Source organism: Pteropus medius, unplaced genomic scaffold (genome assembly GCF_902729225.1).
Source record: "Pteropus medius unplaced genomic scaffold, Ma_sr-lr_union100, whole genome shotgun sequence".
Lineage (NCBI taxonomy): Eukaryota > Metazoa > Chordata > Mammalia > Chiroptera > Pteropodidae > Pteropus > Pteropus medius.
Window position 1 is genome coordinate 1836352 of NW_024344377.1, and position 19726 is coordinate 1856077.

The window sequence follows — 19726 nt, forward strand, 5'->3', positions numbered from 1 at the left end:
ACCTGAGCTCTACAGTGATGTTCAAAACCTTGCATGATCAGTCTCTTTGGCTACTTTTCTAGGCTTTCTCCCTCCTATCTAAACTCTAGCTATCTCTTTCATTTTTGTTAATCAGCTTTGTTGAGATATAATTTACATACCATACAATTCACCCATCTAAAGTGTATTTCTTTTTCTTTCTTTTTTTTCTTGGGTCTACTTACTGGGTTGTGAATCACTGCAACCATTACCACAATCTAATTTTAGAACATTCTTGTTCCTGTGACCCCTCCCCATTAGCAGTCACTCAACCTTCCTCGCCCACCCTTCACCCCTCAGCCTTAACCAACCACTAACCTACTTTGTCTATAAATTTGCCTATTTCTATCCCCACAAATTTGCTAATTTGGACGTTTCCCATAAATGGAATCACACATGTGGTCTTAACATAATTTTTCAAGTGTGCGTGTTTGGGTGTTGCCTTCCTCTTCCCCTTTCTTCTACTTGTTTCAAACACTATTTATATAAGACATTTAAAAGCGGTTACCTTTTTTAAACCAAGGAGGAAAAGCTGGTACCTTTCTGGAACTATTGGGTTTTCTAACTGTGGACTTTTTCATTATTTTAAAAAATTATCACCAGACGTTATCTAGACAGGCTGATGATGGGCTACTTTTTCCTCTTTCAACTTCTGAATTGAAAAAAAACAAGGACATGGTTCCACAGTGTAGCGGTTAGCACGTCTGCTTTACATGCAGAAAATAATAAAATAATAATAATAATAATAATAAACCAAGACTACTGCATATTATCTTTAACTCGAGTTCAAGCTCGAAATCAAACTCATGTCATATCCCCAATACCTTTCTTTCCCCCCAGAACTTGGTGTTTTAGGAGCACCTTGTTCTTGCCTGTGTTCCGCACGTGGTTTATTTGCACGTCTTTTCGTGTGGAGTTACCCTGCAGCCAGGGCTGCGCCTTCTGTGCTGCTGGTGGCCGGCAGGAGGTAGGCACCGGTGTTGAAGACGAGCCAGGCTTTCCTCCTAACTGCTCTGCCTACCTAAGGAGCTGCCATCCGGGGTACATTCTTAGATTCCACATTCCCCATAAATTGCTACCCTATTCTCTAGTCCATATTCTCAATAGAGCTTTTCATACTAGAGAATGGGACGTGTCCTGTTTTATTTCTTCTATGTTCTCTTCCCCCTTGAGGGGCTACATCCTGGAGACTGGATCTCTAGCAAGGATAGGGCTTAGGCCTAGGGTCATGATATGCCATTCAATTTCAGGTGAATTGGAGAATGCAAGACAATATGTTGTCTGCATAATAATTTAACAGGCTTTTACATCCTCTTCTATATTTACCTTTGCAAGGGGGGAAAGGGGTAGGCCTCTTTAGTCAAGATCAACTCAAAACTGAAATCATAGTATTCTTTGTTTATATAAAGATACTTGTTGAGTTTTTAGGGTATAACTAAGTGTAGAGGTAGGTGTGTGACAGACTTCAGAGTTTTGGAGAGGCTGTAGATTTTTTTAAGAGGAAGTCTGTTTCCTCTTCCCTTTGATTTTGGGCTGGTCTTGGTGACTTCTTTGAGCAGTAGAATATGGCAGAAGTGATGTTCTGGGGTTTCTGAGGCTAGTTCATAAAAAGCCTTGTAGTGTTTGCAAGCCTCTCAGAATCCTCAGTCACCATGTAATAAATTCAACTACTACATGACCTGAAACTACATGGGGAGGAGAGAAAGAGGAAGGGACCAGCCAAGCGAAGCCTAGCCTTCTAGCCCGTCCTGCAAGGGCATATAGGGGAAGCAGTCTTGGACCCTCCTGACTAGCCCAGCCATCACCTGAGTGTCCCCGAGTGGCTCCAGTGGTACCACATGGGGCAGAAAACTTGCTCTGCTGAGCTCTGCCTGAATTCCTGATACACAACTGTGAGATATAACAAAATGGTGCTGTGGCTTAACTTTTTTTTAGTTTGATGGACTTAGAAACAATTAGGGTATAGGATTTTATTGTACTAATAGCTATGAAAGTATGCTAGTGTAAAAAATATAATCTAGAAAATATTTTTAACTTTATTTTTCTCTAGTTGACTTTTCAAAAACGGTGGTATACACAAGAGCTCCCTTCGAAGTGGTTTTTTAATTTTACTCTCTTCTTTTGACTTTTCCCTGAGGATTGTCACTTCTATAAGTGCTTCCGGGTGAGGCTGGACAATTGGATAGGCTGTGACCTGTTCAAATTCTTTTACTTCCTCTTTCTGCACTTGAGATTTTAGGAGAGGAGGAGCCTGGGTATCGAGTTTCTGAGCACCTTGCTGATCATTTCTTTGCTTTGTGAGTTCTCTCCCTCGAATCATTCGGTCTTGATGTTTCTTTATCTGTTCCTTTGTCCACTCTACCTTGTGCATTTTGGTTTTAGCCTTGGGTGTTTTGTGGATATTTTCAGCCTTCTCATCCTTCTCCAGTGTGGATGAATTGGTGAAAAGTACTTCCCTTGGAATTCTTTGAGGAACTAGTCGATACTCGTGGTCTCTGAGGCCTCTAGCTTGTTCCGCTCGGTGTATGTGTTTCTCGATCTGCTTCAGCTCTCTCTCAGACACTAGATAGTCCCATTTTTTAGCATCTTGTGTTTTTTCACTTTGTGGTCTTGTTTCCTCTTCCTTTATTTTCATATCCCATCTGGGAACCATTTCGTCTTCCCATTCCTCTTCCTGCATCATTTCTTGATGTCGCTGACTATAGTATTCTTCTGTTTTAGCAAACCAGAAGTCAAAAGATGTGGCCTTAAGTTTATGAAGCGTTTCATTCTCCTGTTGAAACTTTTGGACTAACAGTCTCCTCACTTCTGAAGAATGGACACCACCTAAACTCTTGTCGAAGGAAGTATTAGAACTTTTTAAGTAGGATGTCCTTTATTACAGTCTTGGCACAGCTCTCAATTGACTGTTAGCCCTGCTGGCCTCCTACACCATGTGCCATTAGGGTCTCTTAACTGTGTTTCACGTCCTTTTCAGATCTACACTCCCTTCCCCAGTGTTCCCTCCTAGTTGAAGATTTGCCTTAAACTTCTTCTAGGAAACAGAAGCAGTCACTTAGGAGCACCTCCTCTTCCCACTGTCAGGCATCCATCCCGGACTCTGCCTACCTGTCTTTATGATGAAAACAGTGTCCCTTTATCAAAAGCCAGTTCTGTCACCCATGCTTGTTGAGCTTTAAGAACTTCAGTGTGCAATTATCAAATTCCCTTTCCTACTTCATCAAAATTTTCCTGCTACTGGATCACTCCATCAGCATAAAAATATGCTTCAGGATATAGTCTTCAGAAGAGGAAAACTTTGTTTACTGCATCTCTCTCTAGCTTCTGCTGCCTTTTTTGCTCCCTTCACGGTGTAACTCGAAGCAGTTACCTATAACCCCTCTCCACGTCCTCACCTCACATTCTCCCCTCAGTCCTCTTCCACTGGATTTCCGACCCCACCGCCTCTCTGAGACTGCCCTCGTCTGGGTCACGAGGGATCGCCACATTGACAAACTCAATGCTCCCATCTCTGTGCCTGCCACACTTGACCTGTCAGCAGCATGCAACAGAAGTGACCACTCTGTCCTCCTTGAAATACTTTATTTTCTTCTGGTTTCCAGGCTATTGCCAAGGGCATGTGGCTGGGGCTATCTTGGACTCCCTAGACTTATCCAGCTGTTAGCTGAATATCCCCAAGTGACTGACCAGCCCCTCATTTTCCTACTTTATGGCCACTCCCACCACCTGCTTTGCTGGTTCTATCTTTTAAATGTAACGTAGGAAAACATAGCAGAGAAATTGTCACTTAAGAGAGAGCAGAGTCACGTTTAGGCCTCCTTGGACACAGACAGCCTCAGTCATTCAACCAGGTGACCTTCCACGAGTCAGGCGCTGCTCCAGAGAGTGGGCATAAGGGGCGAGCAAGACAGTCAAGGCATGAGGCCTGCGCTGGGCTCACCTGTCGGCTTCAGACCGAGGTACTGTCCTTGACGTCTCCTGACTCTTCCTCTGAAGCGCTCTCTTCAACTCCCCCCTTCTCAGTCCTGTCATTTCTAACTTCAAAATGCCCACACTTTAGGGGAGCAGCCTCGCTGGCTGCCCTGAATCCATACTCCTTTCCTTCTGCCCTCGGCCCCCTCAGACCAGTCACACGGGAGCCAGAGTGCTCCGTGAATTACACAAATCTGAGCCCATCACTTTCCTGCAGAGAAGCCTGGGATGGGGTCCTGTTGCTTTTAGAAAATCCCAGATCCCAGTATGGCACAACGACCTGGTAGCTGATGCCTCTCCAAACGGTCTTGTCAGCCCGACTGCTTGCTCACTCTGCTGCACTCACACTGACTTTTCTGTTCCTCAAAAACCATATTCTCTTTCCCATTTATTTTCACGTGCTCTTCCTTCATAGACTCCAGAAACATACACTATAGTAGCTCTGACTGTGGTACTTACGTATGTAGCTTCTAGGTTTCAGCTTTAATGTCACTTCCTCAGACCTTTCACATACTCATTCAAATAAAATCCCACCCTTTCATGCCACTTAGCACGATCTGTGGTAACAGTCTGTTTAACGTCCACGCTGTGCTCAGTCCTACCCCGCCGGCACCACGCTGCGAGGTGAACCAAATGCTGAACTAGACCATAAAGGCAGAGCTCTCTCCTTTGAAACGCTGGTGATAAACCCTTCATGATTGTACTACCAGCTCCAAAGTTCACGGTAAATGTATTTCCTCACCTTAATCTTCTTTTCTAGTGGGGACTGGGAACCTACTGCAATCCGAGGGTCTTGAGTGTTTTGGGCCCAGGCCAATCTAGAAGAACAAAAAGAGAAATGATACTAGGATTCGTAGGAGGGTTTCAGGGAACATGCTCTGGCATGAATTGTATTAGGGAGTTGATTTGGGACTGACTTTCCTTATATATATGATGCGAAAGGCATTTCTCTGTCAATAGGAAGGACTCTGCAATACGTTTAATTTCTTGTATTTTTCCTTGAAGCAAGGAAGGAATGCTCTCTAATAAAAGCATAAGCAAAAAGCCACATTGTTTGAGGTTGGGATTGTCAGAAGTACCTTTATTTTAACCCTGGAGAGGGGAGGCTGAGTTGCTATTTCAAATTCCACACAGCACTGTCTGTGTATGATCGTTGGTGGAACAAAGAACTTACCTTTGATGGGAAAATAAGTTCTCAAAGTCAGTCCATTTTAAGTGGTTATGCATAAAGTTATTGACAATAAATTTATAAGCTATCATTAATTTACAGCAGCTATCCAACTATAACATTTCATGATTCTTATCAAAGGTTTACTTAGATAATAAAAATTTGATAGCAAGAAAGTTTTTTTTAACTTAATGAAGAGAATTGTCATTTAAGACAGAGCAGAGTCACATTTTAGGCATACTCAAGACCTGTTATTTACCTGCTTAGTAAGCAGACAGGTTCTATGTTTAGCAATCTGGTTTATAAATATTGTTTCTCTGACTTAACAGTGAAAAGAGAAGGATTTTATAACATAAAACTAGAAAAAAACTAAAAATTAATTTGCCTTTTAAGTAAAGCTAATTTCTTAAGAAGACATATATCTGCTTTCATATTTTTTTCCCTAGGAGGTTCTTGTATTTCCATAGCAACATTTACACTAGGCATTGTGCTAAGAACTTAATCTTCCAAACAATCTATGGGGTAGGTACTCATCATCCCCCAAATCATGGCAGAGTGGGCTGAGGCCAAGTTGCCAAAGGTCCTGTGGTTAGTTTCAGAAGCAGAATTTGTGCCTGCGTGACTCAGGAGCACATAATTTTCATTCCTGTGCTACATCTGTTCCTAGATAGATGAATATTCTGCCTTAACTTCAAAGGGGAGGAAAGTAATACCTACTGTTCTTCCGGACTCAGAGCCAACCATTCTGAGTCTGTCACCAAGGGAGGGTGTGCAGGTGGGGTCTGCACTGCTGGTCGGTCCTTCCGTAGACCCCCACTGCATCCTCGCCCCGCGGTGCCTTTGGTCACTTCCACTGTTCTTGTGGCCTCATACTGTTTCTCTTTTGTGTCATTTTTTTCAGCCATTGCCTTATCAAACTCCAGCTTCAGGAAGAACATTGTTGCTCTTCACCCTCTTCCTCTGTGTCTGCTCTCCTGAGGTGTTCTCCCCACTCTAATCTCTTGTTCTCTCTTCTGCAAAATACTGTTTTCCACCCAACAAAGTCTCCGGCCCTCTTTCACACTTTCAGCTAGCTACTATTGATCCTTCAGGATGCCTTCCTTGGACTGCTTCCTAGGGCAACCAGTAGCAGTCACAAGCTTTTTGTGTCATCACTATCCTAGATTGAGACTACTGTGAGGCGGTAGGTGGACATCATCTGGTTGTCAGGGAACTTCACTGTGAGCTGGACTGAATGGCCAGAGACAAGGTAAAGGGGTTGTGATGTACAGACACAGGCATCTCATCTCAGTGCAGTTGGAGAAAGCATCTTTCAAGGCAACAGAAGCGTCTTTTTCTTTTTTTAAAATATATATTGCCTATCGGAATCAGTGGAAAACCTTGGAGTGGGTCCTGCACACACTCAGTAGTTGGTGGAGGTCTGACAAGTAGGCTGAAGGCCCAGTCACGTGGTCTCATCTTCACTTAGCTGGCGTGTCACTCAGCTCAATGCTGTTGCTGCTGCGAAGGTTTTGTGCTTTAACACCATTTAATATACTTGTCGCATTATTTAATTTTGTTCATAACTGGTCATTAAAGACAAGCAGTGTTGAAGTACAAATTAACGACAATGATTCTGCATATTCACTTCAAGATGCTCTTCGCCATGATGGAAACTTCATCTGTCCAGAGTCTTCGTGTACCCTATTAAGATGTCTCTAGTTCTTGAAAATAGAGTGATTAATCACAACTTGCCTTCTTATTAGGAATAAAACCTGTCCCTTCCAAAATATATGCTATTTGTATGACTTCTTGAAACTGTAGCCCCCCAAATGTTTTATTTCATTTTCAGAAATATTTTATGCTTAAAAAAAAATCAAAGAATTCCAAACACCAAGTCACGACAGTGTTTTCTATTTCTTACCAAACACTCAATTAAATTTCAATTTACATTTTAATCTTCATTTGCTTCATAGATACCATTTTAACACTGGTAAAGTCATGCCACTCAGATGTCACTCATGTGATATCAGTTCAGCCCAAATCGTTATGTAACTGAGACATGACAGCATCATACTACAAGTTCCTAATATAGGTATAACTTGTTCCGTTGCACTTACATAGACGTTGCCTTTTCTCACAAATTCAAAGACCCTCTCCTAACAAGATTACAATTTGCTTTATTGTGGTGGTCTGGAACCTAACCTACCATGTCTCCAAGGTTTGCCTGTATTCGCTATGAGCCGGGCACCGTGTGACGTGCTAAAAGACGGTATCTTGTTATCCTCCCATGAAAACAATAGAAGCCTCTTATTTTGATAAAGAAAAATAGGCAGTTCTTAATGTGAGCCTCTCTTGAAGGCACCAGCTTAATTAAAACATATAGAGAATCACATAGACGTAAAAGTACTTTTAAGTACTATGCTGTAAATTGTTTCTCTCTCCTCAGAAAAACTGGGGGGATAAAGAATATAAACCAGGGAGATAAAGAACATTTTTGATAGCAAATCAGGTTGAAACAAACTGAGCAAGACTAGACTTTTCCCTAACATAAGCAAAAGATGGCCTGAGTTTTTTTTCTATGATAAATGTAAAAAGAAAAAGACTGCTAACAATATTTTATTAAATGGCTAAATTTTAATCCTTTGTGAAAAATCATGAAATGTTTAAATAGTCATCAGAAGTCCTAGCTAGGGAAGATGATGGTGGTTTCTGAACTAAAATTATTAACCATTTCTCATGTCACTGAACTTGAAATAAACTTCACAGATAATCACAGATTAACTTCTAGCATTGGAAATAGTACCTTGCCTGCTGTCTCCATCTTGCAGGAGTTTGAACACAAACTTGAAAAATAGGAGTGCCTCTGATAGTATCTAAACATAAAAAGCTGACATTCCAACCGCCCTATGTGGTAATATTCTCCCCATTTTTCGTATGAGGAAATGGCAGCTAAGGGAGTTAAGCTTTGTGTTCGAAGTCACAGCTGACAAAGCGAAGGACTGAATCTTGATTACATAGAGGAATTTTGATTATATTAATTGCTTTTGCAATGTTGAACCAGGGTTGCTTACGTGGAATAAGTCCTACTTGGCAGTGGTGTATAATTCCTTGTATTGTTGGATTCCATTTACTAATACATTTTATTGAGGATTTTTGCATCTATGTTCATGAGGTAACGTTCTGTAGTTTTTCTTTCTTATAATGTCTTCGGTTTTGGTATTACGGTAATGCTGGCGTCATAAAATGAGTTAAAAAGTTTCCCTTTGCTTCTATTTTCTGGAAGAGACTATAGAAGAGTTGATATAATTTCTTCCTTATATGTTTGGTAGAATTCACCGGTGAACATATCCGGCCCTGGTGCTGTTTTCATAGGCCATTAATTATTGACTCTATTTCTTTAGATAAAGGCCTATTCAGATTCTTTCTTTCTTCTTCTGAGTTTTGGTAGATTGTGTCTTTCAAAGAATTGATCGGTTTCTTCTAGGTTATCATATATATGAGTATACAGGTGTTCATATTATTCCTTTATTATCCTTTTAATGTCCATGGGATCAGTAGTGATGGTCCTTCATTTCTGATATTGGCAATTGTTTAGTTTTCACTACAGTTTTATCAATTTTATTGATCTTTTCTAAGAACCAGCTTTTGGTTTTGTTGACTTTCCCTATTGATTTTCTGTATTCGATTTCATTTATTTTTGCTTTAATTTGTTATTTCTTCTTTCTGCTTATTTTGCATTTAATTTGCTCTTCTTTTTCTAGTCTCCTGAGGTAACTTATATTATCAATTTGAGATCTTGTTTCTTTCTAATGCATGCATTCGGTGCTATAAATTTCCCTCTAAATACTTCTTTTGCTGCATTTCACACTTTTAGAAGTTGTATTTTCATGTTTAGTTCAAATATTTCTAAATTTCTCTTGACACTTCTTTGACCCACGTGTCATTTAGAAGTGTGTTGTTCTGGAATTCTTCAGCTACTTTTCTATTATTGATTTCTAGTTTTATTCCATTATGGTCTGAGAGCATACTTATTCTCTTAAATTTGTTAAGGTGTTTTTTTATGACCTGGAATGTGGTTTATTTTGGTGAATGTTCCACTTGAACTAGAGAATGTGTATTCTGCTGCTGTTGGAGGAAGTGTTCTGTAGATATCAGATCGAGCTGATTGATGGTATTGTCGAGTTCAATTATGTCCTGACTTAATGCCTGCTGAATGTTTTTGCCTCACATATTTTGCTACTGTGCTTGGTGCATACACAAAAAAGACATATCTTCTTGGAGAATTGACCCCTTTATCATGATGCAATGCCTTTTTTTCCCTAATTTTCTTTGTTCATAAGTTTACTTTGTCTGAAATTAATGTAGTTTAGTCCAGCTTTCTTTTGATTAGTGTTAACAATACATCTTTCTCTATCCCTTCACTTTTAATCTAATGTTTTTATATTTAAAGTGAATTTTTTTGGTAGATAACATGTAATTGGGTCTTATTTTTTTTTAATCCTGTTTGACAGTCTTTTAATTGGTATTATTGTTATGTCCTACACAGTCCTACAAAAGTCCTCTTTTCCACTTTAGTATTTTTTAATTCTATCACCCTTTCTCCCTATGTTTTTAACTAGTTGTATGACCTTGGGCAAGTTATTTAGCCTCCCTGGTCTTTGTTTTCTATGTTGTGAAGTTGCTGTAAGGATTAAATGAGTTTTAAAACATATGCTTAGGACTTTGGACATTCTCATTGTTCAAGGCTGGTATGTCCTGGAGTGCTCTGGCTAAGGTTGGTGTAGGGCCTGGGATAAAGTTGGGTCTTCAAAGGAACAGAAGTGAAGAGGGACAAGACTATAAGACTGAAAAGTCTCCTGGCCTCCTACTTTTGTACTGAGCATGGCATTCTGCTGTTTTATTTAAAAAGCCCTCACTTTCATTTGAAATGAGAGCCTATCCCAGGAAGGACAAGGAATAATCAAATTTGTCATAATGAACAAAATGGGTGAAATCCGTCTTAAGAACATGATACTGAGATCTAGTAAAGCATTTGAGTTGGAGCTAGAGAAGCTCAGAGGGACCCTGAAAAGCTGCTGCATGCTCCGTAGCTATCCCTTAGGGTTTTTTTTTCATTATGTAAGGCGCAAGTGATGCTTAGCAAATAGGTCAGTCTGCCACTACTAAATCAGTTCAATTTAACCAGGCCCATATCCAGCACAGTGGACCTTGGGGTCAACTCAAGTTTCACTATTTCATTTTTTTTAAAGTATTGCAAAAAGATAATTAGCTTTATTGTTGACTGGGAAAAATATAAGGACAGTCTATCTGCACACATGAGGTAAAGATCAAGGCATTACCTTGCTGGAGGTACTCATTTTTATACTTTGCCTCGGACTGTTACTCTTTAGGAAATCCTCTTTAAAATAGTGGTTGCAGGTTGGAGACTCATGGGCTGAATTCAGCCTATATGTTTTGTTTGTCCTGCACAGTTAAAAAAAAAAAAACAATTATATTAAAGCAACATTTAAAAATTGTACTTTAGTGTATGGCCATGTCACCCTGTCCATGACTGATCCCGTCTGATCTCAGAAGTTAAGCAGGGTTGGGCCTGGTTAGTACTTGGATGGGAGACCACCTAGGAATACCAGGTGCTGTAGGCAATTTAAAAAATTGTACTTAAAAAAATCTGATTTCTAGTTTCTCTCTAAAAGCCGTAAGTCATGGTGGCACTGGGCTTACAATGCTGGCTCTGACAGTTTCCTTTATTTTCCAATTATACAAAAATTTTAATATTTTTGGCAATAAAAATTATAAGTAAAAAAAAAGAACTGAAAAAAAAAGAAAAATAATTTTCAACTCATATCGGAGATATATCCTTAGAAAACTTTTCCACTTACCAGATTGACAAAATTTCAAAAGTCTGATCACAAATCAGTAAGACTGTGAGGAAACTATTGAAAAAAAGTCTGACAGTTTCCTTTAAAAGCGGTAAGCGTTCAACTACCCGAGCCATTCACTGGATGTCTGCATGTGGACTTAAGTGAGTGCTTGTTGGTTTGGAAGAAGCTTGAGCTGGCTACAGGGTGGTGAGCGACAGCCTGAGATGGTAACTTAAACTGAAACCTACAGGAAAAAACTGAGCGATTACAACCTCCGTGCTTCAGTTTCCTTATCTGCAAAAGGCGGCCGACAACGCGAAGTGGTGGGAAGGATCGGCGATGGAGTAGGCGAAGGGACCCGCTTTCATAACTGCCACACACGCTAACGTCCCTGCTAACGTTCGAGACGGCCCCAACACCGACGGGACCCGAGGCGCCGGTCCGGGGGCCAGGCCGGGGAACCGGGGAGCACGGGCCGGCCTCGCTCCCCAATCCTCCCCGCGGCGGGCCCCCGCGCTCTTCCCAGGTCGGCCCCGGGCCGCCGAGAGGCGTGGCCGGCCTGCGCGTCCCTGGCGGCGGCCATGGCCTCGGTGGTGGAGTACAAAGGCCTCAAGGCCGGCTACCACTGCGGCTACTGCGAATCCGAGGAGGGCAAGGTGTCCTGCGGTGAGTGTCCCCGTCCACGGGGCTGGGCGCGGCCGCCTCGCGTCCACGCCCCGCACCGCCCGCCGCGCCCCGGCCAACCCCTCGCAGGGGAGCCCACAGGCTCGGCTCCCCTTACTCCCGCTTCCCCTTCCCACTCGTTTCTTCCCAGACCGATTCCTTTCACACCCCGTCTCATCCTCACCGAATATGGCGTTCCCTCTCCCAAGAACGAACGTAAATAGCGGAAAGCTGCCCTGGGCCAAGATGGCGCGGGCGGCGTCAGCGCCGAGGGGCTGCGGCGAGGCCCGAGCCGCCGGCGCCCGTGCGGCTTCGCGTGCGCCTCTGGGCGGCGCGGTGCATTGTGGGGTGGCGGCGGCGCTAAGCTGGGCTGCGTCGCGTTTAGAGGGCCGGGGCCATGGCTTCCTGGGCCGCTCTTTCGTCCAGCATCGTGGAGTATTTCCAGGGCGAGGACTTTTACCGCTGTGGCTATTGCAAGAACGAGTCGGGAAGTCGCTCCAATGGTGAGCTGGCCCGCGGAGGAGGGCGTCGCGATCTTGGGGGCACCGCGGCTGGCGGGCGTCTTCGGGGGTCGTGGCTGCCCCACTCGGGCGGGTCGGCTCGAGGGACCCACGGCGGCTGGAGTCCCCGTCCGGCCTCTGTCTCTTGGAGGGAGTGCGGAACGCAGCTGCCCCGGGAGGGCCGCGGCTGTTAATTTAAAACGGACCTCAGCTGATTCAGCAGGGAAGTTTTTAGGTGTTTATTCACACAGGTGCTCGGACATGCGAAATAGTGATTGTCTCTCGGTACCTCAAAGTGTGGAAACAGATGTCCATCACCAGCAGGAGACGGGTAAATAGATGATGGCATGCTGTGCCAGGGAGCACTGTAGTGTAGGCAGTTAGGGCTGGGGCAGGCAGACCTTTACGTGCTGATGCGGATGTGGGAGCATCTCCATAGTAAGTGCAAAACGCAAGGCGCAGGACAGTGAATGTCAGGTTGTGTCATTTGTGTAGAAAACGGTGTGTGTGCAGACGTGCATGGGCATCCATGAATACAGTGTCTCTGGAAGCATATACAAGAAACTGGTGACCGTAGTCGCTACTGATGAGGGAGGGTGCTTGTTTGTGCTGGTTTTGAAATTTTTACCAGATGTTTATATGCCATGTCATTCCTCCACCGATCTCAATGACGACGATAAGGCCAGCCTACAGTTTGTTTTTTTTCCCCCTCCATCATGGTTCAGGTTTCTTTCAGAAGATTTGTTGTTTGTAAACAAAACATTGTTTATTTCATTTATTTATAAACATTGGCAAATGTAGAATCTCATATTTTAAAGAATAATCCAGCATTGTGGAAAGTGAAATATCTTCAAAGATGTAAATTTAGATAGTTCCCATTTTAAAAACATAAATGCCCCACAGGGGCATGCTTTGGGCTCTTATTATAGTGTGTGTATTTACTCATTAATTAAAAGTGTTTATTAGGTGCTTCTTGTGGGTGAGAAGGAGTAGAATGTAATGCAGTCATTAGGAGTGAAGAATATGAAGATGAGCTAAGTGGAAAAATGTATAGAGTGTAGGGTTGGTTAAACGGTGAACAAATGACCATGATTCCAACCCTGGGAGCAAAAAACTCAGGAGAAGCACAGTAAACTGTGACTGGTAGTACGCCTTAGGGTATTATAGATTCCTCTCGTCTCCTTTTCAGAATTTTAGTGTTGTGATTGTAATATATATATAATAAGTTATATTAAATATGTCTCAAATTAATAGATTCTTATTTTTCCATTAGTTTTAGTAAGAGAAAATTGATTAATATAGATGTCCTGTGTCTAAAGTTCTTTGGAAGAAACCTGCTTTCAACCTTTTCACCTATAGAGATAACTGTAAATTTTTATCATTTTAATTTAATTCTAATAATAATCTTTACAAGAGGGCACCCCACCTATTGGATAGGTAGGTTTTATTATTCCTTGTTTACAGATGATGAAATTGAGCCTGGTAGAGTAACTTGTTGGCCTTATTGAGCCCCACCCCACCCCCAGGCTTCTGGACATTTCTGTTGTTCTCCAGTGCCCAAGCTTTTCGCACTGCATCCTGCTCCATCCTGCTCTATGGAGCCTGCCGCTGTCTTTACCTCTGATGCAGTTTACTGTTTACAAGGAAAAAATTCATTTTTCTTTTAACATTAATTCAGGTATTCCTTTTAATGTTTTTTCATAGTCTTCATTTTTTTATGGCTCTGTAATTTCATCATAATGATAACGTAGAACCTGCGTTACTCTGTTTTACTTCAGAGGAATATTGCTGTGCACATTCGTCCTATTTTTAAAGATCAAGACTATTCTCTGTGTATATGTAAAACGTATAAAAATCAGGAGAATTTATGTGCACAAGAAAACATTAGCTTTCTAATTCTTCTGAAGAGACCAGTTTCTTAAATTATTGGAGATACTATGGTTTAAAAGTGTGATGTAATCTGATTGCAGTGAGGATCTAAATTTATGATGTCATAGAGACTGTTGACCAGTCCTGAATTAAATGTAATCAGTGATGTGTTTGCTTTTTAAAAATTAAGATAAATACATCATAATTTTTATTTATGTTATGTATTATGTCAAACTAACAAGTATGAAGTATGTACAGACTTTCATTTCTCCAGTATAAGCTAAATTTTTTTGCTTCTATATTCACATTAAAATAATGCTTTGAATTAAAAAAAAGTAAGAAGTTCAGCTTGCTGTAGCTAACACGTTCCTTATTTTTTCAGGCATGTGGGCACATACCATGACCGTACAGGATTATCAGGATCTTATAGACCGAGGCTGGCGGAGGTAAAGCTCCTTACTACAAAGATGCTGCTCTCGTCATTCAGGTTCTTAGAATTGAAAAGAATATCGTTTGCCTCTAAAATGTTTTCCCGTTGTTGGAAAGAGGTTTAAGAAAAATTTTTAATTCTTTTGTGTAGTGATTTCGTTTTCTTTTTGAAGCTGTTTTTTGGGAAAACGTCAAATATATACAAGCGTAGAGAGTGTATTTTAATGAACCCCCTGTACCTGTCACCAAGCATCAACAGCGAACATTTTGCCGATCTCATTTCATCAGTTCTCCTTGCTTCCTGCAATGGACTGAACGTTAGTGTTCCACCCAAGTTCTTACGTTCAGTCCTAACTCCCATTATGATGGTATCTGGAGGTGGAGCCTTTGGGAGGTGATTAGGTGACATAGATGGATCCCTCATGAATGAGATTAGTGCCCTTATAAAAGAGTCTGCAGAGAGCTCCTTTGCCCTTCTGCCATGTGAGGACACACTGAAAAGAGCAATCAGGAAGCTTGTCTTCACGAGACTCCATGGCGGCTGGTGCCTTGATCTTGGACATCTAGCCTCCAAGACTATGGGGAATAAATTTCTGTTATTTAGAAGCCACTCAGTCTGTGGCATTTGGTGATAACAGCCCAAATGAGCTAAGATACTCTCCCACTTCTCTCCCCATTAAGTAATTTAAAGCAAATTTCAGGTATCGTGTCAATATACCTGTAATAAGTATGTTTGTAAGAGACAAGGATTTTTTTTCCTTTATAACATCCACAATGCCATTTTTATACTTAACAAAATTGATAATTCTTTAATGTCACCTGTTTCCTAATTTTGATTAGATTTTCTGCTTGTCTCAAAATGTCTTTTTTATTTAATAATTGGTTTATGTGAATCTGGATTCCATTAAAGTCCACACATTGCCTTTGACGACTAAGTTTTTTGATAGTTACTTTTACGTAGATGATTTTAAAGGAATTATTAGGCGAAGTTTCTTACGTGAATGCAAGCAGTGTTAAGTGCCCTATGCCAGTAGTCCCCAGGAGATGTCCCCAGGATTGAGCACAGCAAATGAAGCTTCACAACTTTATTTAAACTTAGTAATGAGTCCCAAAAAACAGATATAGGTCAGATGTTGAAGGACTTCATGTGCCATAGTAAGGAGCCTTGTTAAAAGTAGCGGGGAACCGCTGAAGGCTTTTACGACAGAGGAATGTGATGAAATTCGTGTTTTGGAAATGACCGTTTACGTAGCAGAGAGGTGTTTGAGGAGGTGATCCTGGGGGCAAGAAGACCCATTGCAGGGATGTGAGATGGTGAGGACCTGTCTTTGTCAGTAGCGAGGCAATAGATAGGAGGGGACAGATTTAAGATACATTTTAGAGGTGGAAAGTTTGCTGACAGAGGATAGAGGTGCATTAGTGGAAGGAGTCTAAGATGACCTCCAGGTTCCTGGCTTGGGAACTGAACTTGTGTGTGATCGTTGGGGCTGCCCTAACAAAATACCACAGATAGGACAGCCTAAACAACAAAAATTCGTTATCTCATAGTCCTGGAGACTGGAAGTCCAAAATCAAGGTTTCCACAGCTTTGGTTTATTCTTAGGCCTCACTCTTGGGCTTGCATGTGGCTGCCTTCTTGCTGTGTCCTCACATAGTCCTTTCTCTTTGTGGGCACATCCCCGGCGCCTCATGTCGCTTTGTCCAATTTTCTTGTAAGGACACCAGACAGATTGGATTAGGGCTCATCCTAACAGCTTCATTTTAACTCAAGCGCCTCTTTCAAGGCCTTATCTCCAAATAAAGTCACATTTTGAGGTGCTGGCAGTTAGGGCTTCAACATATGAATTCGGGGGGACAAAATTCAGCCCATGTCATGGTTCTGCCATTAACAGAGACCCAGAAAGCACAGTTGGTTTGGGGATACTTTGTGCTGGCACATTTGGAACCCCCAAGCGTGGATGTCATAGCAGCATATATCAGTCCCACAGCATCCTAGGCAGTTTTCTCTGCTCACCGTGGTGTTAAGGATTGGTGGTAGATCAGGCGTGAAAGAGATCTCAGATGAGGTGATTAACCTCGGGGTATGTAGGTGCAGGTTTAGCAAAGGAAAAGCTGGCCTCTGGTCCTTGGCGTACCCACGTTGCAAGATTATTTAGCTTAGGAAGAGTAAATCTAAATGTGTTTTTAAACTATTGATTGGATTTTTACCCTAATTAAGCTTGTGCTGCTATACTCATCTACTTTGGTACATATGAGAAATGAGTAAGAAATTAACAAACTTATTTTATAATTTTAGAAGTGGGAAATATGTGTACAAACCTGTCATGAATCAAACGTGTTGTCCTCAGTACACAATAAGGTAAGAATCTGGATAGAAGATCTATAATATGAAGATTGTATATAATTTTTTAGTGGAATCTTGCTTTTTTAAATGTTCATTTTCATTCATAGACATTCTTTATAAGGAAAAGCAAATGAATTATGTTTTTTCCATACTGATGTTATATATTCACATGCCCATCAGTAGCTTTTAGTAATGTTTAATTGGTCCGTATATGAATATATTGAAAAAATACCTTTATTTGGTAATCTAGTCAGTGATACCATCAAATATTGGGGAAATATTGGGAAATACATTACTTTTAGATATCAAATTTTTATAGGTTTTAGCTTAGGGCTTTCCATGTTCTATCTTGTTACTTGGCACAGTACTTACATTCAAATAATGCTATAGCTTCCTGTAGAACAGCAGTCCCCAGCCTTTTGGCACCAGGGACTGGTGCTCCTATGAGAATCTAATGCCTGGTGATCTGAGTTGGAGCTGAGGTGGTGATGCTAGCGCTGGGGAGTGGCTGTAGGTACTGATGAAGCTTCGCTCACTTGCTGTTCACCTCCTGCTGTGAGGCCCAGTCCCTAACAGGCCATGTACAGGTACCCAGTCCGCAGCCCAGGGTTAGAGACCCTGCTGTAGAAAGAGGAAGAGGAGGGCCAAGATGTAATCTGACATGTGTATTCAGAGTAGTTTTCTTCATTTGAAAATTTAAATTAAAAAGTCTTTTCCTACAAAGCGTTTGATTAATTTTTCATAATCTTTTGGGTTTGCCCCTGCCCCCTTCACCCCACCCTAACACGGAAGGATTTTCCCTTCTTTGGTTAGAAAGGCCTTCCTCCTCCTCTCTCCTTCCCCTTCTTCTAGGAGAAAATAGGTAAAGTATAATGATATTGTGAAGCACTTGTCTTCAGTGTCAGTGTGTATATATACTCTAAATCAGGGGTCCCTGACCCCTGGGTCACAGACCGGTACTGGTCCGTGGCCTGTTTAGGAACCAGGCCGCACAGCAGGAGGTGAGCGGTAGGCAAGAGAGAGAAGCTTCATCTGTATTTGCAGCTGCTCCCCAGTGCTAGCATCACTGCCTCAGCTCCACCTCAGGTCATCAGGCATTAGAGCCGCATAGGAGCACCGGTCCCTGGTGCCAGAAAGATTGGGGACCACTGCTCTAAATAAAAAAAGCAAACATGGTTGTATGCATCATTTTTTGGCTGGTCCTCACAGCTATCTCTCTTAGCTGATCTTAATTTGTTTTTGGGTTGCAGACTATTTTGAGGATTTGATGAAAGTAACAAAACTGAACAAGGGAGGGGGCACAGAGACAAAAATATGTAACACTTTATGTACTAATTTTGAAATGATCCCAGACTCCCAAAGTTCCACTGATTTCCTGGTTAAGAATCCGTTCTCTTACCTAACATGATAGAACTGGGACAATAAAGAGAAGAGATGGATGTCTGGTTTGCTGCCACCATCTCATTCATTGTGTAAAGAACACAATGACAGAGTAGCTGTGCTGTCCTCTTTGAGCTTTGTTGGTTATGAAGCAGTGATGTCTTCAAAGGCAGAGGTCATTTTCTTACAGATAGCAGTTTATTTTTGCATGGTGGCCATGATTTTGTCCAAATAAGTCTGAAGTTGATTGGGCTGAACCCTGAGAATCTCTAACCAGAAAAGTCCATTTGCTGTGAGTTAAAGAAAAAAATAAAGCATATGGAATTTATTGTAAATATGTCATCACTTGCAAAGCACAGTTCCAGGCGAATTGTTTTTATGAAAAGGGATTCAGTTAACATTGCAAAACAAAGTAATTATAAAATGACTTTTGCATTTTATAATTTTGCATGGAAATCAAACATTTTCTGAGTTATTATTCTCTATACAACTTCGTTATTTATATGTCGATCTTACGGGCTCATTTTGCATAGTTAACTCTCTTGGTTATTTTACCTTGTTTACTGCAGTAGTTATAATGAGACCTAAAGTAAAGACACAGTGGTCAAAGCCTATAGTCTGGCTTCTTGTTAGGCATGCATTAGGGGCCGCCCAGTATGTTAGTGTAAATGAGGATGAACTTCCTAGGTATGCATTTTTTAAAAATTTTAATTTTTATCAGAAATTTTAATTTTTATGTGCTAATAATTTAAGGAATCAAATAGTCCCATAAAGCTTATTTGGCAAAATAGCAAGCCCCTGAATCCCTGTACATTTTCTATTTCCCAGTGCAGTCACTTTCAGATCTTTTAGCTGATATTTTTGGCTTTACTCTCTAATATGCTTATATAATTATATTACTTGATTTTTTTTTCCTGGTCCATTATCTCTGAGCTTCTCTCTTTGAAAGATAAGGATTTACTTTTATTTTATTCCTATTCCCCTGTCACATTCACGCTCCTTTTTGTCCTCATCCTCAACTTTCCATCTTAGAAATATTGTAATTTTGGATGAATGTCATCATATCATGACTGTGTAAATGTGCTTCACAGCTAAGCCATATAGTATACTGTGATTACTTTTTCTTTTCTGCTTTCTCTGGAGTTGATAATTATCTTTTCATTTGCATATCTTTGATGTACCGATCTCCAGTTTATTTAGGAATGTCCTCCAGTCGTGTAGATTTCCTCAGTATGTTTAGCTGCTGCTTTTGTGGAATTTTCTGACCATCTCCGATCTGGACAGGTTGTCTCTACACCTGACACATCACTGTCATCCTAGGATCTCTTTACTGTCATCTTGGGGATTCTCTTTGGCTCTCAGGTTGGATCTGTCTCCTGTCTTCTCTGCTTTTTTCTTGGATTATTCCTTCCTTGTAGTGAAGCACAGCTTCTAATAGCTTCCTGAGAAAAAGTGCGTGAGAGGTAAACTTCGAGACTTTGTATGTCTGAAAACGTTTTAATTCACTACTCAAACTTATAGTTTGTTTGCCTGAGTATAG

The 19726-nt window shown here is 41.3% G+C and overlaps 2 protein-coding genes and 1 pseudogene across 12 annotated transcripts in view; 2 read left to right on the plus strand and 1 right to left on the minus strand.

The window, feature by feature from the left end:
- Window positions 1–778: 778 nt before the first annotated feature.
- LOC120608858 (putative uncharacterized protein ZNRD1-AS1) lies at window positions 779–11986 on the minus strand. 5 transcript variants are annotated; one of them, XM_039870822.1, is made up of 4 exons: window positions 11849–11985; window positions 10480–10603; window positions 4733–4808; window positions 779–2730 (listed from the first exon to the last, which is right to left on the minus strand). In XM_039870822.1, exon 4 carries the CDS (start codon window positions 2699–2701, stop codon window positions 2036–2038), a length of 666 nt encoding a protein of 221 aa, XP_039726756.1. In that variant the 5' UTR covers window positions 2702–2730; window positions 4733–4808; window positions 10480–10603; window positions 11849–11985; the 3' UTR covers window positions 779–2035. The 5 variants fall into 5 exon arrangements, with proteins under 5 accessions (XP_039726756.1, XP_039726753.1, XP_039726755.1 ...); XM_039870819.1 differs by having other exon boundaries at window positions 779–2851; window positions 11849–11983; XM_039870821.1 differs by lacking the exon at window positions 10480–10603 and having other exon boundaries at window positions 11849–11986.
- On the plus strand, window positions 10664–10782 carry LOC120608900 (uncharacterized; annotated as a pseudogene).
- The window catches only part of ATE1 (arginyltransferase 1), a 201465-nt gene continuing 192873 nt past the window's right edge, over window positions 11135–19726 (plus strand). For 3 of the 7 annotated variants that reach the window (XM_039870812.1, XM_039870809.1, XM_039870813.1), the window contains exons 1-3: window positions 12013–12167; window positions 14416–14479; window positions 16759–16821. In XM_039870812.1, the coding sequence (XP_039726746.1) occupies window positions 12062–12167; window positions 14416–14479; window positions 16759–16821 (233 nt within the window). In that variant the 5' untranslated portion in view covers window positions 12013–12061. Of the gene's footprint in view, window positions 11668–12004; window positions 12168–12285; window positions 12496–14415; window positions 14480–16758; window positions 16822–19726 lie in introns of those variants that run through there. The other 4 variants (XM_039870810.1, XM_039870815.1, XM_039870814.1 and 1 more) reach the window with 4 other exon arrangements.